Consider the following 27,135-nt stretch of genomic DNA (forward strand, 5'->3'; position numbering starts at 1 on the left):
TGTTTTTGAGAAGTCATTAAAATCAGATGGGTATGCAAGGGTCAATATGTGTTATTCAGAGAAACACTGTAAGTTAAGAGACTTACTCTCAGAGGTCTGCATGACCAGTGTCTTGCTGTACTGCCCCACTCCGCTGACATTGAAGGCCTTCACACGGCACTTGTAAGTACTGTTGAAGTGCAGCCCGTCCACTGTGCACATGGTTTCCTTCCCTACATACACCTCCTGCAGGAGGAAACGGGACAGGAGAACTGAGTTTCCACCCCTCTGTGAAGCGCCTGTCAGAGGGAAGCACTGCATTGATCGGTCAGTGGAGGCTGCTTCTCCAGTTTCAAGGGATTCATGCAAAAGACCCCTTTTGGCTTTTCAGAAGAAGAATTTTATAGGAGTATAAAAGTTGTAAGGTGAATTTCAATTCTATAGAAATCTCTATTAAAATATAATTTCTAAACAGTGTAATTATAATGCATTCTTAATCAGAAAAGATAAAAGTGTATCATCACCAACATCTTAATCTCCAATAATACACAAACTGGTCCTTCCATGCATGCTTTGACTTATGTTTCTAATCCTGAGAAATGACCAGATGGATTTACATGCTTGAGGCACTAAGGAAAGCTGAACAGTCTGTCCCACGTCTGAAGAAATGCAGTCCGAGAAACGTTTTCCTGTCATTTCTTATGAGGGCCTTTAGTAAGGTTTGTCAGGTCCTGACTGATAAAAAGTGTTATAATCCGAATGCATTCATGATTATCTGTATACTGTAAATACAGATAATCGTGTTTTGTGTAAATACAAAACATGGGACTTTGAACGGCAATTTTATTTTCATCATATTTATTTAGTTATCTTGCGTTAACATGATCATTCTTAGGAACATTGCAAGAACATGAAAGGACCTGTTTTTACACTTGGCCAAGATGGGAAGGATGCCCATTGCAGCCTAAGCCATCTACACAAGAACAAGAACCATCAAGGTAAAGTCCCTGTTCAAATACAGTATCTGCGAATGGGATATTAAGTTCACAACACTCTGGTAATGGATCCACGGTATTGGAAGACCCCATGCCTTTCAGATTCTTTCACAGAGATTTTGAAACCAGCCACTGGCTGAGCTCTAAATACCCTAGAACAAATAAGCAGAACCCATACAATGAAACTGCTTCAGAAGTTTGAGAGTAAGCCAAACTAATGAATACACTTCCACAGAAGCGACCTTTACTTGTATTTTAGAATTAAGACAGAACCTTAAATATAGAAAAAAACAACCTCAAAAGGAAAAAAAAAATCTGTAAAATGAATGTTTAGCATTGCAAAAACATCAGCGACGCTCGAAGCCAATTCAAATTGTGCTAAGCTGTGTGGCATTTTGGCAGAGCAGCACGTCAATTAGAACTTAATTAGGTCTTTTCTGAATCTGTCTTTGATTGTAAATAAATGAGCTGTTCAGCAGTCTGGTTGATAATTAGTGATGGGAGGCTGCTGCTGAATGCAGGGGGGTGAAGTATCAGGGAGTTGGGAGAGGAGTTAGTTGAAGGGCAGGTAACAGAAACAAGACCTGCTTCCTCTGTACTGAACAGCACTGATGGTGTTCAGCCTGTGCCCTTTTTATGTGTTGAGCTAACAGAAGAGATATTCAGAAAACCTGTGGTTTTTACAAAGACATTTGGAAAGGTTTTCATCCCCTGTAGGGGTGTATTCAAAATAGGATTGCAAGGAACAAAACATAAAAAAATAAGACTTGCAGGTGTTATTAAAAGAATTTAAAAATCAGAACAGTATTGTTGCATGTAGTAAACCTTACTTTTAGAGCCTCATAAGATTTTAAAGAAAAGCATGTTCTTACTGCAAAGTGAACAGTGTTTTTTAAAACAACAGGGTTGATTACTAAGGTCCCATTCAGTGCAGTTCATAAGGATTGCTCTGATTCTAGGAGGTAGAAAAGCCCACTTTTCTCAAGCCCATGGTTACATGCAGTATAACCGTATGTAGAAAATGTGTAGAAAACTTTTTCATTCCCCTTCCCACCATCAATTTGTAAATGTTAGCTTCTTTCCCAGGTTTGACAGTGGCCTGCCAAACTGACCATTATCACTGGGCCCACATCCTTAAAACTGTTACACTGCTAGTAGAAAGACCCTTCTCATGTTATAGAAGTATAATTTAACAGAAAAAAGCCTTTCAATTAAAAAAAATGAATTCAAGGGCTCAAATTCTTCCATTGCAGGAAGGTAATTTGAGAGGCATGCATTAGCACAGACAGGGATGGCTGAAACTCCGATGGCTTCTTTGTACTTTGATCAATGGCTTTTAAAAGGCCGGTTGAGATCATCTGCAGTTTATATGCAGTCACTTTCACTTCTCATGAGCTGCTCAAATCATTTGAGCACAGAGAATTAAGGTCCTCTTGGTCACATGACCTTTGCCATTCGTATGACTCACTGAGGTCACGTCAACTCGACTCTGTGTCACAGCAATCAGAAAAGAACTTTGGGAAATTCAACAATAGCACTGCAACCTTCAAGACATATTCCAGATGTAAAGCAGTAAGAGCTTCATACTTTCCTAATGGGGCACAGGTCTTTCTGATTAAACTATCTAAATAAATGCTCTTAGAAGCAGCTTTTAAATTAGTGCGACATGATGGTGGTGATGGGGCGGGAGTCTTATTACCTACGTATCAAGCGCTTTGAGTGGAGTATCCAAATATAAGTGTGAGTATTAGTAAAGGACACAATCAAGCAAGCACAGATGTGAACATTCAAGAACCTACCCTGAATTGACCTCCGTTCCCATCATCAAGTTCCAGGATGTAGCCGTCCACCTGCACTGTGGAGAGGGGGGGCTGTTTCCATGACAGTGTGGCACTGTTATTTTGCGTGCAGCATTCCTCCAGCTGCAGGATAGGGGAAGCTGGGACTGCAGAGGGAACTGAGCCACAATTACTACAATGTCTCCGATCAATCATATTCACTCACAAAATGAGTGCCACTTCATCACAATAACTTTAGAAACACCCGCCGACACCTGTGAAAATTAAATGGCAAGGCAATTAATAACACTCTCACAGTGAGTGCAAACTATTGACATTCTTTTAACGAAGCTTTACTTAATGAAAGCCAGAACTGTGAGTGACGATTATGGAAACTCTCGCCCAAAGTCAAAAAGAGGAATCTAGATTCTAATCTAGTAGAATAGGAATCTATTCTAATCTAGACATTTAGATTCTAATCTAAATGTCTTTGTCAAGACATATGACAAAAAAATACACATCTTCACCACAGTCACTGCTCTCAGCTCTACCTTTCATCTGAACGAAGTCCAGCTGTTGGATGGTCTGCAGGAGTGGCCCACTGTCCAGAGTAAGGTCGAAGTCACTGGTCATCCTTGGAGTCAGTGTGCCTTTCCCCCACTGGCTTTCTGTCATGTGTACCCTTCGGATCAGAGCATCTGAGATCTGAGGTATGGGGGAGAATATACACCATTCACTTCATCACACTGAGCTCACATGATGTATACTTCTTTTAGTGACCTATGAAATATAACATGCCAATCAGATATTTTGTCACAAACCAGCACAAGGTGTCGTGTATGGTAAAGAGACTTTCACTCTGGAAAAACATTGGAGTATATTTACTAAAAATCCCTTAGGTCCACACTGGTCCACACTGGTCCCAAAACTGAGTTTTCACATGAGAAGGCTCATATTTATGGCCATATTACAACTATTGTTAAAAATATAGGGGGAGTAGTTTTATTCAAAAGAGGGATTTGTATTAAAATATATCTGCACAATTAAACCAATGTATTTTGATACATTTGATACCAGAAAGCAAGGGAACTATATGAAAATGCAAAACTGAGAATCAAAATAAAGATGTTCACAAACATGGATGATGTAAATGAACAGAGGATGGCAACTCTAGAGTTCCTGGACGCAGGCATGACTGACCGAGCGCTTTGTGTGTTTGTGTAAAGAGAGGTGTGTTCGGTGCTGACCTGTAGGAAGCCACTAGGGTCATTCTCCTTGATGACCTCCAAGCAATACTCCATCAGTCCAGTGGTCTGGCGCAATTTGACCGTACAATGAGCGATCTGATCACGCACCACCTGTGAGGGGACAGAGAAACAGTGAGATCAGACATCAACCCTGCCGAAAGAGAAGTTCAGCTTTGTGAGTTGCTTAACATCTGCTTTTGAGAGACAAATTCAGATAACTTGAGTCATAAAAAACAGTTCTAGGTTAACATAACAGTTACAAATGAGAGGAGGCCATTCAGCCCATCCGGCTTATTAAAAATAGAAACTGTTGGTTTACACAAAATAAAATCATGCTCTCCTTGTGACCCAATACAATGGATTTCTAATTGTTAAACTGCCACATTATAAGAAAATGGTCATGCTGAACCACTGTTGCTAGGTAACAGTAAAAAAAATGAAATGTTATTTCCAGACACAAAATTGCCAACCTGGCTCTCAACTATGAAGAGATGCAGCTCCAGCAGCTGAGAATTACATGCAGTTAACTTCCCACACTGTGCACTGGCCCAGCTTCTGGAGATTACCTGCAATGTTTCTGAAGTGCATTAATTTCAGTTTAAGCCCTGAACCAGGCCCCTACTCTCTATACTTACAAACTTATTACAAAATGTTTAAGGCATATATAGAGCATATAAAGCATATATAGATTTACAATGGATCTATTATTTGTTATATTTTAAATATACAGATAAAATTTCACACTACTGATTCTCATAATGGACCAGTAGATGATGATGTGGCATATGGTTTTGATAGACCTGCTTTCTCTACAGAGAAAGCCTGCACATCTGGACCAAGGGAAAGGGATAGATAAAAACCTGCAAAGGTTTAGAGGCCTGTATTCCCTGCAGCTGCTTTTAGACAGATTGTAGGTGTTTGTCAGACATTCAACTTGTTCTTCCTTAAAGGGCTGGGCTGGGCTAGAGGGGCTCATCAGACTCAAACACCCTCACTGCCTGCCAGGCAACACTGGCCAAACTCCAGCACTGCGCATAGTTGCCTGTGGTGATTTCATGAGTAATCGGACCATCCATCTGATAAAAAGCTGTTTATTGTGCCTGTCCTCCACACACACTGAACTGCCTTGTTCTAGAATTACCAAAAATTCAAGATAAGATGTACAGTATCTGACTACTTTGCTTCTCAGTATATTGTCAATACTTCTAATACTGCTTGTATATTTTGCTAAATACGTTTAATGGCTTAACAAATATTAACTCTTTGTTGTGGCAAATCCCACTTGAACAGGTGTTTTAAAATGAACTGAAGGCTAAAATCACTGAAATCCAATTGCCTTTATGGTATTTATTCCCTTAACAATGGAAATAAAGTTAAAATGCAGAAATATCCATATTTGCACAGCATATCCACAGGTCCAAGCTGAAAATTTCCAGCTGAAGTCAGTCTGGATGCTAGTCTGGTTGTCAGTGCTCTATCATGGGAGCACTGTCTTCACCCCTGCACTGGCCTGGCAGTATTCCAGTGGCACTGCTTGTCACTGCTGCATATGAATAATAAAATACAGACCCACTCTCCCTGCCACAAGCTACTGTGCTGTTTCTTTGGACCTGTTGCAGCAAGTAACTAATTTTCTTTGATGATGCACTCACAACTAAAAAGGTTGTCACAAGAATTAACATCATTCTTCTCCAGACGTGAGTAAATAAATAGATTTAGTTAGCGCATTATTTTTCCCTTATTTCTATTAGAGGGTAAAAATGCTTGCACTGTAATGATTTATTGAAAATTACTCCTAGTAAATCTGAGAAAAATGTAGTAAAGCTTGACCCTTTCTCCCTGAGTGTAGGTTTCTATGGAAATGGAATTGTCAACATCCAGATTTACACATCTCTGCGGAGCCACCTGTTGCAGTGAGCTTTCCTGACGAGCTTCACATCCCTGTCACAGTGCTGTCCTGTAATACTGAATGTCTGTGTTGAATAGGAACATATTTTGATGCCTTTTCATTGCCATCTGCAGTTGTGCTAATGTGCACAAGATTACATAATCATGCCCTCTGGGTACACAGTAAATGTGAGCTGCCATATCTTTAATAATGACTTGTAAGCTATCAGCAGGAAGAGAACATTTTGTTCCACCTTAAAACATTTAATGAACAGTGGCTTCCAGGCTCTACCAGTAAAGTTATCCCTGGTGGGGGGATGACCAATTAAGAGAACTGGAAAGACAGGGAAATGGGGAAATACAGCAATCAGAGAAGGCCTGTCCCCCTCTCAAAGGAAATCACACTGTTTAAGATGGAATATACACACACCATGTAGGCTGAGCATCGTGCTAACTGTAAAAAAATCTGTAAAAAGAGTCTTTAATGCAATCATCAGGGATCTGATCTTCTCCAAGGGGACTTGTCTTGGTAGTTAAGCACAATAAAACATTTTGTCAATTAATGCTCAGGCTTCCAGGCATTAAAGCATAACAGGGTCAAAATGTGTGAAGCTGTATTGTCACATTGTACAAATAGTTCTAGAACCACTAGCTTCTATTAAAAGTTCTACTTGAATGGTGTCTTTAGAAAACAAACCTTTAAAAACAAATTAAAATTAAATTAGTTAAAAACACATTAGTATACAAAGGAGTTATAGGTTTATTAAAATATTCAAATCAATACCTTATATCAATTATCAATCAATATCAATATCAATATATTGATATATCAATATTATATATTATATATGTTTCCCATTGGCCCTTACCAATCATGGCCTCCTAATAATCCCCATCTATGAATTGGCTTCATTACTCTGCTCTCCTCCCCACTGATAGCTGATGTGTGGTGAGGGTTCTGGTGCACTATGGCTGCCATCGCATCATCTAGTTGATGCTGCACATTGGTGGTGGTGGAGGGGAGTCCCCAATACCTGTAAAGTGCTTTGAGTGGTTCCAGAAAAAACGCTATATAAGTGTAAGCAATTATTATTATTAATACCTGAGAACTGTTTTTCAGAGTGTGAACAGCTCTTGTCTGAACTACATATCCCAGAGAGCTATGGGGCATGACTGCCATTTTTATTCACCTGACAAACTGGTGCGCCTTCTTTTCCTGCCTGTGACGTCACTCTGTGACGTACAAAACAGCAAAGTCACGACCACCAGATCTTTCAGTTGTGATCTTTTGATCAGTTGACCTCAGACTTTGCAGCCTTTACACGAATAAACAGTCTTACATTTAGGGAGGAGTTACTATGTTAGTTCATTGGGTTAGGTGTTTTCTTTTAATTTTTAACCATGTTCTCGAAAATGTATTGCTTGTGTACTCCTTTCATTGCTGAAGAGACACCAGTTTCCAAATTACCGCTGGTACAACACGAGAGCCCATATTTACATTTTTAGGTATTAGTTTCAAGATCGATATAATTTAACAATAAAAAACAAAATTTAAAGCACGAACATAATAATATAATGATCATAGACTTTACATTTCTAATCATTTTTGAAGTACAAAGCGGAAGGTGTTTCCCCTACCTGAAATATACGATTAAAATTGTTCTAACACCATGTATTCATTACAGAAACCAGCGGAGACAGTTATATTGCAAATAAAAAATGTATTTATTTCAAAGAGTACGGGACATTGTGAATCAATAAAGACGTTAAAAAAGCCGATAAGTAAAGCATTTTAAAAATAGCTTCTCATTGACAGTAAACAAGCCGATCACCCGGCGCTGCTAGCTTGAACAGCTCTCAGACCCGTGATTGGCTAAACCCCCGAACAGCTCGGGCTCCGATTGGGTGAAGAGTGAGAATCGATACTCTGATTGGGTAAAGCGCCACAGCGGAAGTTCTGTGTGTACCATGTGTGCTGTATGAGCACGTTGGATATACAGTAACACATCCATTGGTTTCCAATTACTGATCAATCTAAGACAAGTCGCACTGAGGTCAAAACTGAATAGCAGACAAAGAATGTCATGGCATCCACAGCGCGTTCACGACTCCGACAGCATGTCACGATAGGAGTGCGCGCACCACAGTCACATCGCGATACCCATTACGACTGGCAGATCACTGTCAAGGCGCCACTGTTGCGACATTAAGTCCATATATCGCGAAATGACATACACTGACAAAACGCCCCCGCCCCATATCACGATATGGCGTACCCCCGACAAAACGCCACCCCCCCCCCATGTCGTGACACGGAGTCCACATATCGCGATATGGCATTCCCCGGCAAAAGTGCCCCGCCCCCATGTCCCGACATGAAGCCCGCATATCGCGATATGACATACTCTGGCAAAAGTGCCCCGCCCCCATGTCACGACATGAAGCCCTCATATCGCGATATGACATACCCCGGCAAAAGTGCCCCGCCCCCATGTCGCGACATGAAAGGCTCTATATCGCGATATGACATGCCCAGCCAAAACTCCCACCCACCATGTCGCGATATGGAGTTAATATATCGCGATATGACAACAACTGTCATGCCCATGTTATGACATTAAGCCCATATATCCCGATATGACATACGCCGACAAAATGCCCTGCCCCCATGTCGCGACATGGAATCCATATGTTGCAATAGGACATACTCTGGACAGGATATGCTGACCCCATGTTGCAACACAAAGTCCATATATCGCGGCACCTCCTATCTGGCTATATCATGTCCTGATATGAGACCTTTGTTGCGACAGCAGTGCCAGGATGGCATGGAAGCAAGGCACCAGTCCTGATATACACTGCCGCGATATACATGGGGTCCCTATCATGACATGCTGCGGAGCTCTTGTCGCGATGGTATCCAACAGTTACGCGTTTGGCAACAGCGTGTCACGGTAGGGAAAGAAAAGGAAAACGTGCCATAAAAAATAAAAACCATGGATCTTACAATCGCGGTGATTTAACATACATTACAACCACAGGTTTGTGTCATAGATGGTTAACTTGTTGGCATGCGTCATGTCTTAGTATTATTCACATCAAAGGAGGCTCATATGTTTATGGATATTGATTGTCTTTAAAATGGTAAGGGTGCGAGCTAAACTGTAACAGAGCGCTTGAACTCGGCAGATGGGGTCACTGGAGGTCAAAGTCACCGAGCATGGTCAAGTGATCACTGGAAAAACAAGGCGCTATATCTCTGTAACGAAAGCAGCAAACGTAGCGCTAACGAATAAGACCGGATTGGTTTCCTTACGACATTGTAGGGGAGCTGAGTGACGTCACGACCCCGAAAAAAACAAGGCGCTATATCTCGGAAACGAAAGCAGCACAAACGCTACTTTCAACGGCACAAACAAACGAAAACGTAGCACTTACGAATAAGTTGGGTTTCATCTCTTGTGCTGTCTGTAGGGGGGCAACTTCACGGAGCTGCCTTATCGATACCTCTTCCGAGTCAATTTAAACAGTACATCATGTACACTGACAACTGAAGTATCCAATTGTGTCTCCGCACAGTTTACAGCGTCCAATCAGTTTTGTGTAGAGGTTGTCCTGTGCAAGGTAGCTGGGCTTAACAGCCTGAGATTAACGTCTTTGTTGTAAATGTCTGTAGATTTTATTTTACTTTTATTTTTTGTTTTGTTTCATGTAAATTTCATTATTTTTATTTGCTTTGGCAACACTGATTGTACCCATCGGTCATGCTAATAATGCACCTTGAATTGAATTGAATTGAATTGAATTGGTCCGGTCTTATACCTCAGGCTTGCTACAGCGGATGTAGTAGCTGCTGTGGTAAGAGCCAGTCATTAAATTGAATGCTCCCTGATTTTGGTTTATTCCTGTGCAGAGTGCAAAATATCTGCCTGGCTTGCGCTCGGAATATTTTAGTGCAGACCCCAGACGCCAAATCACCGCAGAGTACTCGGGCTTCTGGCTCGGGGGTTTCCGACTATGACTACCTAGATTTGGATAAAATGAGCTTGTACAGTGAGGCGGACAGCGGCTATGGCTCGTACGGAGGCTTCGCTAGTGCCCCGACCACCCCTTGCCAGAAATCCCCGAACGGGGTGCGGGTTTTCCCCCCTGCCGTCCCTCCTCCTCCTCCCCAGCACCACCTGCTGCAGCACCCCGGCTCTCTGCCTCCCATCCCTCGCAACTCCTGCATCACCTGCCCGCAGTGCCATCAAAGCCTAATCCTGGACGACCGGGGGCTCCGCGGTTTCCCCAAGAACAGGGTGCTGGAAGGGGTGGTCGACAGGTACCAGCAGAGCAAAGCGGCTGCACTGAAGTGTCAGCTTTGCGAAAAGAGCCCCAAAGAAGCTACTGTTAAGCTGCTCTCTCTTAGTTTCCTGCCAATATCACACTGATAATAGTTTGTTTTACTAGTGATTTGTCTAAAACTTTAAGAACCTTATATTATATTACACTGATTTTATGTAAGAGCATTTCAGAGAGATTAAGTATGGTAATCCAAATGAAAACAGTAAGTACAGTAATGGTTTTATTAGAAACAGACTTGATCAAGTAAGACCTCAACCGAAAAGGAAATTGTCTTCAGTTTTTCTCTCTCTTGGTTTCCTGCCAATGAAGAATATAAAGATGATCTGGAACACAGATTCTTTTGAGAGAATGTTTGAAATAATGTTATTTATTAAAGAATGATTTTTCACAGTTTCTGAATCCTCGGTATGACGGGTGAGGTATTTATTTGCGAGATCTATCGGCAGACATCTCAGAGTGAAGCAGCCCAAACCAGGGAGGTTTGCAGAACGGAAAAGTGACGGGAAGTGTTTATGTTGAAGGCAAATTGGAAATCTGCGTATGGGCTGGTGAGTGCCAGGTTGGCCATCTGTCGCCAGCATTAAAAAAAAGCAGAATTAATTGAACTTTTCCATAATATCGACATATGACTTTGGTTCATTTTTTGCTACCTAGGGTAGAAATGAATTTGAATGTAGAGCGAGGCACTGCAGATATTTTCCCCAATGAAAAAGACATGACCACAGCCAACATTTTCCATTTTAAAAATTATATTATGTAATTTAATGTATCTGAATAACTTTAATGTCAGTGTGAATAATAAAATGTAACCAGGCCTAGATATGTGAATGGTGTCCCTATTCTATATAAAATGCCAAATAAAGATAAATACCTATCAAACCTACAGTATCTTAAAGGAACCCAATCACTTCCTACTGAATAATTAGGATTTATCTCTAATTGGAAACTATTGTACAAGACAAACTTGATTTCAGCCCAACACTTTGGACAACTCATTGCTGTTGTTTCAAAGTCTTTTTATATTTTCATAACATGCTATGTTTAGCATGTACAGTCCTTTTTTTCTTCATTTGGACTTCTGTCAGGGTAAAATCATGATGATTTAGCCCCTTTAAATGCAATGTATGGTGACATAATTCAGCCCTGAACTATTTCTTCTCTCTGTTCAAGATGTGAGGAGGGAGGAGAGGGGAGCAGGCACAAAGGGGAAGAGGTCAGAAGGGATGAGACAAAAGGAAGGCACGTCAGGGGTGAACGATGACAACACTGGGGGGAGAAGCAAACACAGAACTGAGCTCTACCTTCCGTTTCCCCCTTGTCCTGAGGGTGTGTGAAAAGAGTCAGGGGACAGACAGGGACAAGGAAGAGGGATAGACGGAAAAAGAGCAAAAACGGGGCAAAATTAGAAGAGCTTGGAGAGGGAAATATTGGTAAAAGTAAATGTATTAAGAAGTCCTGCTGGTAATCTATTCAGTGCATTCTAGACACAGGGGTCGACACTCTTGTAACACAGAAGACAGAGCTCAGCAAGACGCTCTGTGGTCCGCAACTCAGAACACTACGCCTTACTCTCTCTTTCCCCTGGCGTTCCACTTGGCACGAAACAGGGCCTGACTCCTCCTTTCAGGGCCCAGTGCACAGACTCCGCATCTACTACCAGGTCTGGTCCCGTGGCACGTGACGCATGCCTCTAGCACTGAAGCAACGAAGGCACTTTGATTTACGCTTTAATTTAAGATTCAGTAGAAATAACCCGTCAAGCCATTTTGCTGATCACTGCTGTCTCTGATGATTCATACACTCCCCACCATACTGAGCGAGGTGAAGCCAGGAAGGAAGGAAAGAAAAGCCCTTTTCAGATCCCGTTTCTATGAAAATGAGAACAAAATGCTTGGCAATGGATTGCTTGTGTTGTGCTAAGGGAACAAGCTAGACCTTGAGGTCTCGATAACTAGCGTACTAGAGACTTTTTGGATGCCTCTCTCATTTGTGTATTCAGGGAGCCACATATTTTCCAAGATTTGAGAGGGGAAAAAAGAACTAGCACAATTGGTTCTGCCAGTCACTTTGCTTCACATTATTATTTTGCAGAAATACTGGTGCCCATTACTTAGGCTAGTATATTAAATATTATAGGAATTATGGGAGTCATGCTCTTATTCATCTTGACAACAATATAATTCTAAATGTTTTAATTGTATATATTCTGCAGGCCAAATTTAACAAGTCCAAAGTGGAATATAGTCATATAGGAGCCTGGGGTGCACTATCGTTACTCTGAAAAGTTCCACGGGATCTCTAATGATCAAATAATCAGGACCACGGTTAAACATCTCATCCAAAGGATGACACCCCCTACAGCACAGTGTCCCCAGTCAATGTAGTGGATAACTAGTTCAAAGTTTTTTTTCCCAGTGGGAAGAGCACCACCTACTGGTCCACCAAACCTGGTTTCACTTGGAGGTCTCCCATCCTCCAGCTTTACTTCCAGTTTTACTTCACTTCCAACCTTGTTGAACGGCATTCCTTAAAACCTCTTTAAACGAATGAAAGTGAATATACTTAACAGTTGCTCAGGGATCATAAGCACCTTAAATGAGCTACCCTGACCCGTCAATGTCATGATGAACCTGTACATGAATTTATAAAGTGCCCATTATGTTTTGAGATTTATGACCATGTCACAGTTTTTTTCTATGCTATGCCTTGCTACAGCACTTTTAGAATACTTACCATTTGAGAAAAAACTACTGAGCTGAAAAATTTCCCTCAAGTTTTGTGTTCATTGACTAATAAGAACTGAAATGCGATACAATTGCTGAGAATCATAGTTTCCATTTTCATCCCAGTGCTGCCCTGTGAGAGGAAATCAACCCAAAAGCCGCAGTGAATATTTCTACTCATGCTTTTAAGTCTAATAAGGCATCCTGGAGCACACTTTCTCTGGCCCACTAAGGAAGACTAATTGAAATGCGGTGGGTGTGCACCACAATGTGCGTCAGGGGAAAGAGGAGAGGAGCTGAGACTTGAGCAGAGCTAAGCATCAGGCTGAATGGAGAGGTGGGAGGTGGGTCTTTTTATGATAAAAGCAAGTGGCCAAGGGAGGGCCAAATAATTCAGTGAGTTATTGCCAAGAAACACCAGCAATGAACGCACACACTGCACTGTTTAAATATAGTTCTCTAAGGTCTTCATTAGGAAACATGAACAGGCCTCAAATATTTATCAAAAATATCCTACATGTATTAACATGTGAAAGCCTGCTACTATTCACTTAAAAACTCTCCTAAAGCATCAACTCCCCTTATGGATAATCAAGATCCCCACTAAAACACGAGCTGCCTTATGATGATTAAAAATACCCATTTAAAAATGAACTGTTTTACACGTCACAGAAATCCTAGTTTATTTTGCTCCAGCTTACAACATTAATGGTAGCCATGGAGACGGTCTCTTAACGTCACTTTTCTCATTTGAGAAATCAGAGTGGAGGTGCAGTTTAAGAACATAACATAGCCATTTTGCTGTGCGCTTGCAAATTTTAAAGTATAACATTCAGATTGCATATCAACAAAAAAGGATTTAGCAAATATCCCAATATTAAGAGATCACTCTCAATTACAGAATCATTTTATAACGCTGGGAATAAGAGGTCCTACAGTAATTTTGGCATTACGAACACATTAATCTTTTTATTACTGTTACACGGAAGCTCAGAAGGTGATTGAAAATGTAGGATTTGGTTTAAAACAATTTAAATTGACCGTCTTATGTGGCATTAGATGTCAAACATTAGAATGAACGAGACAAACATAAGAACAAACAGAGGAGGACAGCTGACTCCTAAAGAAAGTGGTCAGCTTTCTTCACAATAGCTGGAGTCCTCCTTTTGAACTTGGGTGTTGGGGAAACAGTGGCTATGCAAGGAAATATAGAAAAAAAACCCTTTCATCTGCCTTTTCTCCCTTACTGTACAGGTCTATTGCCATTATAAAAGTCCTGTACACATCAGAATTCTCACAGATATTTAAATATTCAAGTTCAACATTGCTGAACTGAAAGCTTTTATGTTTCAATTCAATAATTCCCAGAGCACATGTATGTCCCCTTCATGTGCACATTTTTCTGTGTGTCTTTGAAATGTCTTTCTTGGGGGATCTTAAAGCAGAGGGAAGAGCACTAATGGTCCCTTCAGGGAATTGTTGAAATAGATGTGGAATGGCTGCTAGGACTGAACTGGAGATAAAAAGATTTTCTAATTAAAGACAGAGAGGTCATTTACCCTGCTTGGCTTTTTCAAAGCACAATAGATGCTAGATAGAGGTAGAGTATTATTTTTTCAAATGGCAATTATCTAACAGGAAGCAGAGAGAGATAAATCACAATACTTACGAGTCCTGTAGAGGCTGGCACTGAGGATTTATTTTTGTGAGGTTGTAAACAGTGTTATGTCATATTTAAGTCAGCCTTTCCTATATGTAAACATTTAGTGTAACCGTGACATCCCAACTTAATATTTGCAAAAATATACACCCCATTACAGACATGCCTAATTAAAATGCACAGACATACCTAAAATGGTTATGGGTATAGGGGCCACTCAAAACAGAACCAACTGTAATCAACACAAAGCTTTAAATATCAATAAATATAACATGTGGGAAACAAATAGAAATGAAGGCTACAGGTATAGTTGTTGTAAGAATGTGAAGGTTCTGACTGATCAGAAACAGTTCATTCATGTTTTGATAACAACAACGCAATTTGTCAACACAGGTTCAGAAGGGATCCTCATTGAAAGTATAGATGCTTGGGAAAAATGGCTGGGATCTATCCAGCTGATACTATACATGCGCACTGAAATGCATGAAGATTCCACACAGAGACTGAAACATGATATCCTAATGGGAGTTTTAGTGATAGCGTTGTTTCCAGGCTATCCCACAAATTATTCATCTGTGCTCGTTTGTCTTCTGTTTTATTTAGCACGATGCTTGCAGCAATGAAAAAGATAAATAAATGATATCAATAGCAGGGAGACCATCAGAAATGCATATCCATGCCCAATTCCATTAGCCCCCTTTTCTGCACTTTTCCAGCCAACCGTCACTCACTGCATCTGCGTTTATCTCCCCAGGGTACGAGGAAACGGCCTCAGCATTTTCTTACATCAACTCGCGCAAAACTTTAATTCCAGCGACTGGCAAGGCGTGAAATTAGAGGCAGAATGCTACTGGTGTATTTTATTTCTTTCTCTTTGTGCTTGACTTCTAATTTCTATTTCTTTTTGTAATTTTGTAAATTAAAAAAAAAACTAAACGCAGAGCCCAGAAGACTCAGAGAGTATTTTAAGAATCTCAACACATGTGATGTCTTTTTTTTCCTAAAATGTGAAAGAGGTTTTTTTAATGGTATCAAACAACTACGTCTGCTGATGCTGCCTCGGGTTACCACTCTGTGCAGAACACTGATAGAAATCTCCACATGCTGCTACTGTACCTTATTTTAAGATATTGGTCAGACGATTACATCTATTATTTGTTAACCAGATATAGGTTTTAATGCAATGTCTAGATTTATTTTCTAAAGACAAAACTGAATAAAAGGAAAAGTAACCCTTACATTATCATAATGCCTTCATCAGACTACTTTTAAAGGAAAAAAATATATGTCAAATGAATTTTTCCTCATTTCAGTGACTTCATGGTTCAGTTGTTCAAGTTTGGTCAAACCCATTTTGAAAGCAAATTCTTCATTTGGGCACCACAGCTGTCTCTGATTGACACTGGGGGACAGCAACTTTCAATGTATTAAAGATACAGAACCAACAGCCTAAAATAGAAATTTGGTGAAATATATTTTCTTGCTTTGCAGTTAAGTATAAATAACTGAATGGATTATGGATTATGACTCAGATCATGACAATTGTACCTACTGTATATTCCTTCTTTGTAAAAGGGTACAATTGTTGTTTTCATTTGATTCTTCACAAGTAACAAAGCAGAAACATCTTGAGGTGGAAGTGTACAGATATAGACTAAGCACTTGCTAATAATCACACTTCATACCGTGAAACAAGTAAGAGTGTTATAAGAGGAACAGTCATGGGATGGGTATGGTACTGGTACTACCGCATTCTGGCTGCCCCACTGTCCAGATCAGACTTACACCACACAGCACGAGCACAAGTGGCTAAAAAGCTGTTCTTTCTCAGGTTCCTGACCTTGAGTTTGTGCTCGTGTTCCTTGTTGACCCGAGACAGCAGCTGTGCTTTCCTCCTGTTCAGTGCATCGATGAGAGCATCACACTGTGCCACCAGGCAGGCCTCAAACTCCACCCCGTTCTCCTGTGGATACACAAGATATAACTATAACACTCCAGAACAATGCCAGCTCTGAGCCAAATAGTGCAGGCCCCAAGGCTTGAGAGAACCACCACAGACAAACACAGAGACGTACTTCCTGAGAACAGCCTGTTGATCTGCAGTGATGTTGTATGAGAAGCCCAAGGCCTGCTATTGTGAATTGGGCTAAATGAAGAGCAACACCAGGGCTACAGACAGTGCAGGAAGGACTGCCTGAAATGGTCTTCTTTCCCTTAATAGAATCCTAGCTTCATTTCAATCTTATCTTATCAAATCTTTTATTAAGAAGCCCTGCAAATGCAATCTATAAAGTCTATTTTTAGAGGGTTGTGAATTTTATTACCAGCAGCTACTGCTGTAAATTGCAGATTCTATGCTCATGTGTACAGCCTCTCAGGGGTACTGCAAAATGGTTTGCTGCAAGTGCCGGATCAGCAGTGTGATAGGACTGTGTTTCAGGGGAGTTGAAGGGGTTTTCTTGAATGCACAAAGACTGGATACATGTTAAAGAGAGAAACTATTGTAGTTGGTGGAGGACACAGGGTACATTTATTACAGAGTACAGACACTAGACTAATTTGGAAAGGGCAGAAAACACCTTGCTTTCATGAGAATCCCAAGAAATCAAAGAAAACAGAAAAACAGAATTCACTTAAAACATTCAGTCTCTAGGGCCTGTAGCGACCATAAATCCAACCTTGCCAATCTTCAGTCTAATGACGCTAGAGTCTAGTGATGTTTAGAATCACAAACAAATCTATTAAGGTAGCTAAATGTATCCAAAATGTTCAAGATGGACATGAGGATAAAATTCCTATTAATTATGTACATACTAATGTATAAACATGCCTTCAAATACCTAAATAGGATTTTAAAATTGTTTTAGACAGACTTCAGGATTGTTCTGAGTTTTTCAGCTATCTCTATGTACAGGATGGCACACAACTGTTCTTGTTTTTATTTAATTTATATATCTTTGCTTTAAGAAGTCTTCACAAAAATGTGTTGTATCTCATGAAAACAATACCATGGTACCAGTATTTCTGCTTTTGGATAGTATATGTTTGCAGTATTCAACGGCATGGAGGGCATCCTTATTCTGAGAAGTAGGAAATGCTGTGAAAGTGAGCGAGTCTGTGGTGCTTCTCCCTCTGTTCTCCTCACTCTCAGGGCCTCACCTGCAATGCTCCCCAACCTGATGTCACTAAGGGCGTCTCTGGGGCATCTGCAGGCTGCACGACAAGAACACCATGGCAACACAATCACATGTGGCGGCCTGCACCCTGGTGGGTGTAACTGTGTACACATCTCTGCGTGTTAGCGTGGTGGAAAACAAAACGAACGCTCTTCTGCTAAAATGTGAAATACCCTGCCCACAGGGTCGACTAGCTCTCGTCTAATAAATCGCTAGGGCTGAAGCTTGTGCACCTAACTGGACCACTGAACAATTCCTTTATCCGTCTGGTCAAAGTTCAGTCACCCGGGAAAAACAGAGCAGTTACATGGGCCAGCTGGAAACATTATCAGATATAATCAACTATATATAGTTCTAATCTAAATATATTTAGAACAGCAAGCCTTGCTTTGTAAAAGACAGAATCATTTTGCCTATTAAAAGATTAAAGACTAGCTGGTTATCAGTGGCATGTATAAGTGAAAGCAGACACTAATAATGTTTCTGTTTTATTGTGGATCTCTGCACCAGACTCACTCATTCAAGGAAACAGCAAGTCTGCAAAAATTTCTGCCGTATGTATCAGTACCAAATGGTTAGAAAATAACACACAACATTTACCAACAGATTTATTGGCTTCTACAGTGCAGACCTGTCTAAAATGGGGGAGGGGGAATTCACTGTACATGTAAATAACCCCCCATTACATCAATGAAAATGATACAGGCCTCTGCTTCAGATGTCACATCCATTAAGGGATGTTTCTTTGCTATAAGTATAGAACTAAATCATTTTAGGTTTCTTTATAAAAATGATTGAAGTTTTAGATATGACCATCTTATGCCATAATAATTTTCTGTAATTCGTGTGCTTCATGATTTCTCTCTGGAAATCTTGATGTTTTACATGAGTGTTATGGCAGCATCATGATGTTTTATATGACATTAACAAATCCAAGCAGGCCGACATACTGTATGAAGGTCCTGTCATGATTAACATCAAAATGCTTGTCTCTTCCTTCTGCCCCCATTTTATTTCAGGCCACTTGACTGTCCATTAGCAAGACTTGGGCTACTTAAAAATGTAAAACCTTTCTGAACAAATGCCTGAGCATTCCAAAAACAGATGTGGAGTAACAAGAAACTTTTGAGTTAGGACGTAGTTCTCACAAAAACATAATGATAAATTGGATGATTAGTTAAGTAACTCAAATTAAAGCTCCAAAATACGGAAAAAAAACAATTGTAATAGAAATTTTAAAAATTAAACAAATATCATAAAAAGACATTTTATTAAAAGGAAGATAATTTTCAATTCTTTTAAAATTTAGAATCAGCAATCATTTTGTTATAACCTAACCAATTTGGAATTGCCAATTGTTTGTCACGTCTCAACACACAGCTATGAACACCACGACCGCACACAGGGGAGACTGAAGAAGTGTAGGCTGTCTCCTCTGACCTGCCCCCTTCGTCTTTTATGGCCTCTGAGGAACACAGGACCTAGTAGCGGAGGTTCAGCCCCAACTAGAAAAGAGGCACATCCCTCACCGACAACACAGTATGTCCCCAAGCACCCAGGGGGCCACAGGGGTCGCTGCCTCATCCAGCCAACTGAGCATAGCCATTGCTTTTACTACTGTATGCCTTTACCATGACTTCCGTACCCTTTGACAAATTCCCTTGCCTTCTTCACGGCAGACCACACTAATGCAAGGGCTAGTCTGTGTGGTGCAGAGACATGGCAGGCTGCAGCGGGGGAACGGTGGGCAGTCCTCTGACAGTGCAATACCTGGATGTGCTGAACCATGTTCCTCAGATGCACCAGGAACTCCTTCGCCTCCTTGGCTCTGTCCGACAGGATGTTCAGAGCCTGAGACAGCTGGCCCTGTGAGAAGAAGATAGGCGTTATATCTTTAATTACATCCTACTTAGATGAAACACAGTGCCATAAGCATAAACCAGAAACAGTTATACTTGTCAGACAGAATATATAGGTTTTTGTCCCCATTAAGTATAAATTCTGAAATTCAACTGTATTTATCAGGTGCCAATGATCTTATTAGGTAAAATCATATTGAAAGGTGAAAATGATGGTTCTTTCTTGGCCTTTGCCTAGTTTATTATATAACAGTCATCTCTGACTATACGGTACACTGATTGCACTGCTTTGCCACAAATCAAATACCGTTCAATCTCATCAGCTTAGTGAAGTGATTGAAATGTATCCAGCAATGGAAAATTCACTGTGACGTGCTACATTGAGAACTGACAGGACCATGGAGCCTGGCCTCTATGCTTAGTGCTTAAATATTTACCTTGTAAAATACATTTCCAACCCTGGGAAAGAAATTACAACCCGTAAAACAGCAACAAAATAAAAACCTGGAGTAATCCTACGTTGTGTGTGTTCATGTGATAACATTACAAAGCTTCTAATTTGGCAAGGGAGGATGAGGTTTTAGCTGTGTGTGAACAGATGAACTGTGTGACTGAGAGATTAACACTGACCATATAAGGCTGTTGAAAGCTGGCTTGGTTCATTGGGTCAGACACAATGAAGAAGTAAATGTATTAACATTTGGGAGAATGAAGCATAAAGAAAGCATCAGCTTAACAGTCTTGAAAATGACTTTAGTGTTACTGTGGTGTAAAATGGCCAGTGCTATAGTAATGAGGACCAACAAAGGCATTTATGTCAGCAACAGTTTCTCTGTTGGGAAAAGATCATTTTAGTCCCATATTTTCCTAAAAGGACATTCCAGCTAAAATAGTCTCTGGATTGAACACAAATGTTACAGATAAATGTTAAATGATGATAAAGACATGGGAATAACTTAATGAAATAAACTTTGATCCTACACACAAATACCCTCCACTACCTTCTTCTTCAGTTATTTCATTTTAATTGAACTAATCTACAACAGTTACAGCACTGGGTTCTCAAATCAAATGTAATTGCATTCCAGTATGAACAGAATTACTTCACGTCTCACCAAACAATTATACTGTGTTTCTATCTTGTTATTCCTGAATGAAAAATGTAATCATCCGTCATTAGCCTGGACTTATATGATAAGCTTATATGATTAACTGATAAGCCGGGTTGAAACATTTTGAAAAAAAAACTGAAGTTTCTAGGTACGTGTCAATGGATTTCTTCATCATCATAATTTTCCTCTTTAAACCTACAGGGAGAATTCTGAATGGAATCAACAACGCAGGAAATACTGTGTAGGCAACTGCAGACTGCGATTGTTCTCGGTCCTCTGCTGTTTTTGGGACTGTGACGTGCTAAAGCCCACTCAGGGGGAGGGAGTGGGAGGAGAGGGACGGCGATACTGGCTGTTGCCTGGGTTACAGCATGGGCCATCTCCAGCCTACCACTGTGCTGGATTACGCCTCGATGGTAATCACTGTTCTGACACTCACAGCCCTGTCTTCCCTTCCACCTCCCCTTCTGTCAACCCCCACTAAGGCCCACAAACTGCCTCCAATTACTGTCGTCCCCTCTCTCCTCTGTCAGCTCCACTCTTGTCAGAGCTCTGTCACCCAGTAGTGCACAATCACCTCTCCCTGAATCAGACACGTCCAACATATTCGGTGGTTGGAACCATTATCTGGATGTTTCTGTGTGCACGTTTATATCACCCATCCTGCTGCAAAGTAAATAACGTTTGTCACTGAAAGAGGTAACCAAATGTCTAGTCCTTAGAATCAGATCCATTATTTAACTAACCATGTTGGAGTATTGAACACTGTTTCTTGTTTTGGGTGAAGAGGGCTATTCTGCCCTGTCTGTGGCAATACAGAATAAAAGATCAGGTAGAGATAACCATCTTACTAACTGGCAGCCCTTAAAAACTCATTTTATCGAATTACAGTGCTGATGATGATCATGCCATAAAAGTAGAATACAAAAACCATTATGACACCATCACGCCGCTTGCTTCCTAATCATATCCATTATTACTCACTTGGGCTGCAGACAACTGCAAAGCAATAATGTGGTAGCATGCCTCCAGTTGAGTATGATGAAACACTGAATCTATCTATTGGACGATTCACATTTCAAGCCAGTGAGGTCTCTACACAAAGTAGATTTCCCACTGGACTAAGCTGATCATCATAGCAAGTCTTCTTAAAATCACCCGGGTCATTATTTTCTTGATACATACTGCAAGTTATATTATATATAACAATTAACTTACATTTACAATCAAACAACCATGTAATAGGATGGCTTAAGTATATCCTTCTGAATACTCTGTGAGCAATAATTACAAAATGTGGAAGCAGATGTAAAAAATGATATTTATCAAGGTTATGACCATTTTGCTTCAGATTCTTTTCCCACATAAGTGAATAAGCCAATGTGCAGGAGAATGTAACAATGCCCCAGTAAGCACCATTAGCTCTCAGAGACTCACATTTCTGACAGGGATTAGGTAAGAGATTCCGATTCTGAGTATTGGACTAAAACCGCAAATTCATCATTACAAGAATGTTTCAATGAGGGAACAGACAGAACAGAATACATATACATTCAGAATACTAGGAAAACACTTAAAAAATCATGTATACTGTATGGATGTGTGATTTTATTTATTTTATTAATGTAGAATTGCCAGGCATTTTTATCTGATACCTATCCAATTGTGTCTTGATATCTCAGCTCCCAGTAAGTCATGGGGAGAATGGGGAAGTACAAACCTGCCCACCACTGAGTTTTTAACTTTTTGGCACATTACAGACTTCAGTTTCATATAGCAGACTCTGTGCTGAGAAGTGTGTATCTTGCTTTGAGCCTAGCTGCTTTTCTGTAAACCAAGAGAGCCTGGCTGCCTAATCCCATCTTTCTATTCCTGGCAGAGCCAACCAATGTGTTTTTCTTAGCCATGTTAAGAAACAACTGTGTTCTTGTATATTACCTCAAAAAAAGAAATGTGGGTAAAATAGGAAGGCAAAGTACCAAGAGTGCTCATATTTTAAAGAATAAAGGTACAAATAAAAGCTAACACATTAAAGCTGAAAAACTAAGTGACAAAATCCAATCCCTTCTTTCTGCTTTTCTTATTTCCTCAGCAGTCGGCTCACAACAATTGTCTCCATGTCCCTCTCTCATCCTCTGTCTTCACCGGGGACCCTGTATCTGACACTCTGCTGTGTTCTGTGTGCAAAACCCCAGAGAACACAGCTCTTCCATTGCACGACATGGATTCCACAGAAGGTCAAATGGGGAGCTCTGTGTGTAAGAACATGCAGCTGGTTACACAAGAGCATGGATTTCTCTGCTCTTCGCAGCTCTGAAACAGATAGCACTGCATGGGGTTAAATCACTGAATCACAGCATGTCTTCACAAAAGCATTCTCCTGCCCCAGAGGACTGTATTACTCGACAGAGTACGTGTGGACAGAATGCTGAAAATGCCCTTTTCTGCTCTTGTGGTAAACAAACCACATCGCTCCGGACAGCAAGGTTCAGTTATTCTTCAGGGTCTGTGCACCTATCTTTTAACTTACTCTCAAATCTGTTTCATGCTTTTGTTTCCTAAGAATTAAAATAAAAGGCAGAGATCAACACTGTATTTTTCAGGAATATCACCTTTGCTGCTCTGTTCTTTCACGCCTTTCTTTGGGATTCCCATGATATGTGATCAGATTAGTTGTTTGTTTTTAATATGTCATTTTCCCAGATAAGCAACTGATGCCTAGCAAAATCTTGAGTGAGGAGCCATTTTATAGCTGCGCAAGAGCTTTTTATATACATATATAATACTGGTTTATCATTGCTTCATGATGCTTTGAATACTGATCGTACTTATTAAAAAATAAAATACAGGAAGTATCAATTCAATTTGATAAATTAAACTAATCATGCAGAATATATATATAACAACACATCACATTACACATTCTTTGACTGGGGTTTCGCTATTGCATGGTCATGTATGAAATATGACACTATAATGTGTATTTAAATACACACAATAACGCCTTATTTATATGCTGCTAAATAAGAAAACCTTTTCCTGATTTACAGGTAAGTGTCCTTTTTAACAATCGACACGGAAAAACATCATAAATACAGAACAACTTATCGGTTTCCCATTTTGAAAAAGAAACGTATCTTTTTCATATTTATTTAAATCCTTTCCTCCGGACAGTGATATTTAGTTAATTCCATTTTCAGCAATAAGAACGTATGACATGTAATTAAACAGAAAACTGCTGTATGAACACTTCTAACTTACAGAAACTATAACAAGACTCTGATGATCCCCAGAGGTGCAGCAGAGATATGACACATCTCGGTTAGAGCGCTGAAAAGAGGAGTGACTGAGACAGGGGACAAGAAGGACACAAGAAATGCTAAATCAAGGTTGACAGACTGAACTGGAAACAAAGTCTAAGCTTCGCTGAGACCACTTCTAGGGAAGCAGTAATTATTTAATTGCGGTTTAAAAAGCGCCGTTCACAAACTGCCCTGTGACATCCGTGAAGACGAAGATTAAATGCACTGTGCCAACACATACCCCCAGAGCACCTGCACTGGCTTTTCTTTCTGACAGGTTTCTGCATGTATTCAGCTCAACTGCCTTCTTGAATTAGCATCTATTAAAACACCAATCAGACCTTGCTAAACCCAACGTTTCATTGTATACATGATGTAATGAGAAGTGGAGGCTCTCAAGCTATTAATAAAAACGAAACACATTCACGCTGAGGATAATCACGCCTCTTCCTGAGGACATGCAGAAATATTCAAAGAACCCTGGTGCGGCACTGTCAAAGCTCACTGTAACATACTGTATGTTTGTAAGGTATTCCAGAAATGGTGCCTTGAATAGTTATACATTCTAGATGTCATCATTTCTTACTGTAACAGCCAAAGTATATTAGTGAGGATCAGCATGCATTACACACAACAGCCATTTAAAGCTAGAAGTCTATGAGGCGGATTTTATTATTTCATTCTTAGCTGTAGTGTTTCTTTAGAATGGGACAGTTATGATTTCTTATGGAAGTCATAGCACAGATAAAGCAGTCAAGTCATCAGTGTTCTCACATGTAATAATTTTCTTTATAAGTGTGCACTTATATGCATGTATGTCTGACTTGTGAAATCATGCTTGACGGGTTCATGCAGAGCAAGCCCTTCTTTAACAGAACACAGCACATACAACCCAATGTTATGATCATTGTAAGGTTTTCAAATTTGTTGGCAAAATGGTGAGTTTTATGAATGTAAAATTAAACTGCAAATGATGGGCTAAGTCATTGACGCATGACTTTTAAATCTGGCCAATCTACTCAATTTGTAGAGAATTTAACAAACTAACATTTAATTAAAGGGCAGACTAAAGAAAAAAGCAACTTTAAAAAAATGAGAGTAACCAGTTCTTTTATTTATGATGATGATCAGAATAGATCATCAGTATTTAGTATATTATACTATAATGCATGCCATACTATTCTATAGTATACAGAAAAAAAAACTATTGTATGTCAAGTAATTGCAGAGAATTCTATCTTTACAAGACTGTAAATAGTATTTTGATTGATATACAGTACAGTACAACACTACATGATCAGAGCTGGTGAGAGAATACCAACAGCTTGTTTCAAGAGCAGCAATGAAAGTTTTTGCTGAGCACACATTACCTACAGTATAGGTGCCTCAAAAGCACCTGCCTAGGTTATAGGACAGGATAAATGTTAACAGTGTTAGGACCAATTTGCTTTGATTTATCTCCAAGCTCTGATTGAGCCTTTATTTTAATGATCATATTACGCATCTTGTGGCAGTGCCGACAGATTCAGTGATGTGTTATCTAAAACACTAATTAATCACCTTAATTATCTCTATGCAAACAAACAGCTCAGTGACCTCCTTTCATATTCTTGCATTTCCACCTGTTAGTCCTCCAAAGTCTTGCGAGCTGAACTTGTCAAGAATTATAATCCACAATTGTGATGCTGGGCCATATAAATGAGATAGTAAGTTTTATATTATAATTGAATACAAAAGGGAAAATTCCAAAGCAAAAAGAGCACGCAAGCCGGATCAATTCCAGGCTGTGTTTTTTCCTACAGTACCACCCTGTTCACCCCTCAAGCGAAAATGCGTTGCCATGGAAGCATCGTGCCACTGCCCTTCCCTATGGAGAGCTGCTTAGTTTAAAGAGTTTGCGGATGTTAAGAGCCCCAATAGTCACCACCCACAATGAGAAAGGATACAGCACTCTGAGGGGTTTGCCATGAAATTGAGATTGATTTAATTTGGGATTCAAGTGAGAAAGAAATCTATTCATTCCAAGCAAATCCAGGCACATTTAAACCATCTCTTGCAAGTGCTTTCAGTGCCACTGAACAGAAAGTCCAAAGTAATATTTGTTATTAGCTACTGGACACATTCTCCTGCCAAAACACAATTATAATTATAAAAATAAGTTTTTTAAAAATATTGTTACATATTGTACCTCAAAGATGAAAAAAACAAACACTTTTTTCCAGTGCTGTGTTGTTTTTTTTGTCTTCGAGGTACAACATGTAATGTACCATATTTTTTAGAAAAATTATTTTTCTATTCAGACTTAAGTGGCTGTCTGATTTTACAACTTCTCTGACTTAACAATGAGTTCACTTCCAGGTCTGAGGCTTGAAAAGCAACTGGAGAAACAAACACGTCCAACAGAATTCCAGAAACAAAAAAAAACAACAACACCAAATTGGTCAAAATTAGACAACAACTTGACTGTCATGGTACACTATAAATGAGACTTAAGCTTAGAGATAACTATAGGACTCATATTATATAAGCTGTTGCAGCAGGAATAGATGGAGCTACTAGCAGGTGTAGTATACTGTAGATGATTAAAAAATGAAGTCTGATTATGCCTAGATCCTACAGACATTGAAATCCCTAATATTTATCATAGTTGAGCTGACAAGTGCATGAAAATCTTAGATATTGGATTACAGTCTCCCTCCAGTTCAAACAGCACAATACAGTCATGCAAAATGAACATTACAAAGCTGATTAGTGTACAAAAAGCTTATTCTTTGTAACAATATAATCGGTTGTTAAGATGTATTTTCAGGTCAGCCTTAACAGCCCTAACTGTTCTAACATTGGGTCAGTTAACTCACATGTGTTTCACAAACCATTACACTTCCTGTAAAAAGGTGATACATGTTCTGCTCTCTGACTGTGACTGTAAGTACAGCATACATTTTTTTACGGCAGTACAGAGCAGGACCCTGTATTTCCATGCCCATTAAAAGGCCAAGGTCCTGTGAGCTGCAGATCACGGACAGTGGCCTGTGATTGGGCGTGGTAATCAGACCACATGCAGAGTGAA

At 39.9% G+C, this 27,135-nt stretch overlaps 1 protein-coding gene across 3 annotated transcripts in view; it reads right to left on the minus strand.

Moving 5' to 3' along the window:
• Positions 1-27,135, minus strand: part of trim9 (tripartite motif containing 9) — a 45,547-nt gene that overhangs the window by 10,324 nt on the left and 8,088 nt on the right. For 2 of the 3 annotated variants that reach the window (XM_088925539.1, XM_088925541.1), the window contains exons 2-7: positions 19,563-19,658; positions 16,457-16,579; positions 4,000-4,110; positions 3,304-3,457; positions 2,774-2,919; positions 87-225 (exon numbers count right to left, since the gene is read on the minus strand). In XM_088925539.1, the coding sequence (XP_088781665.1) occupies positions 87-225; positions 2,774-2,919; positions 3,304-3,457; positions 4,000-4,110; positions 16,457-16,579; positions 19,563-19,658 (769 nt within the window). Of the gene's footprint in view, positions 1-86; positions 226-2,773; positions 2,932-3,303; positions 3,458-3,999; positions 4,111-16,456; positions 16,580-17,775; positions 17,830-19,562; positions 19,659-27,135 lie in introns of all 3 variants that reach the window. The other variant, XM_088925540.1, reaches the window with a different exon arrangement.

Source organism: Atractosteus spatula, chromosome 9 (genome assembly GCF_055471065.1).
Source record: "Atractosteus spatula isolate fAtrSpa1 chromosome 9, fAtrSpa1.hap1, whole genome shotgun sequence".
Lineage (NCBI taxonomy): Eukaryota > Metazoa > Chordata > Actinopteri > Semionotiformes > Lepisosteidae > Atractosteus > Atractosteus spatula.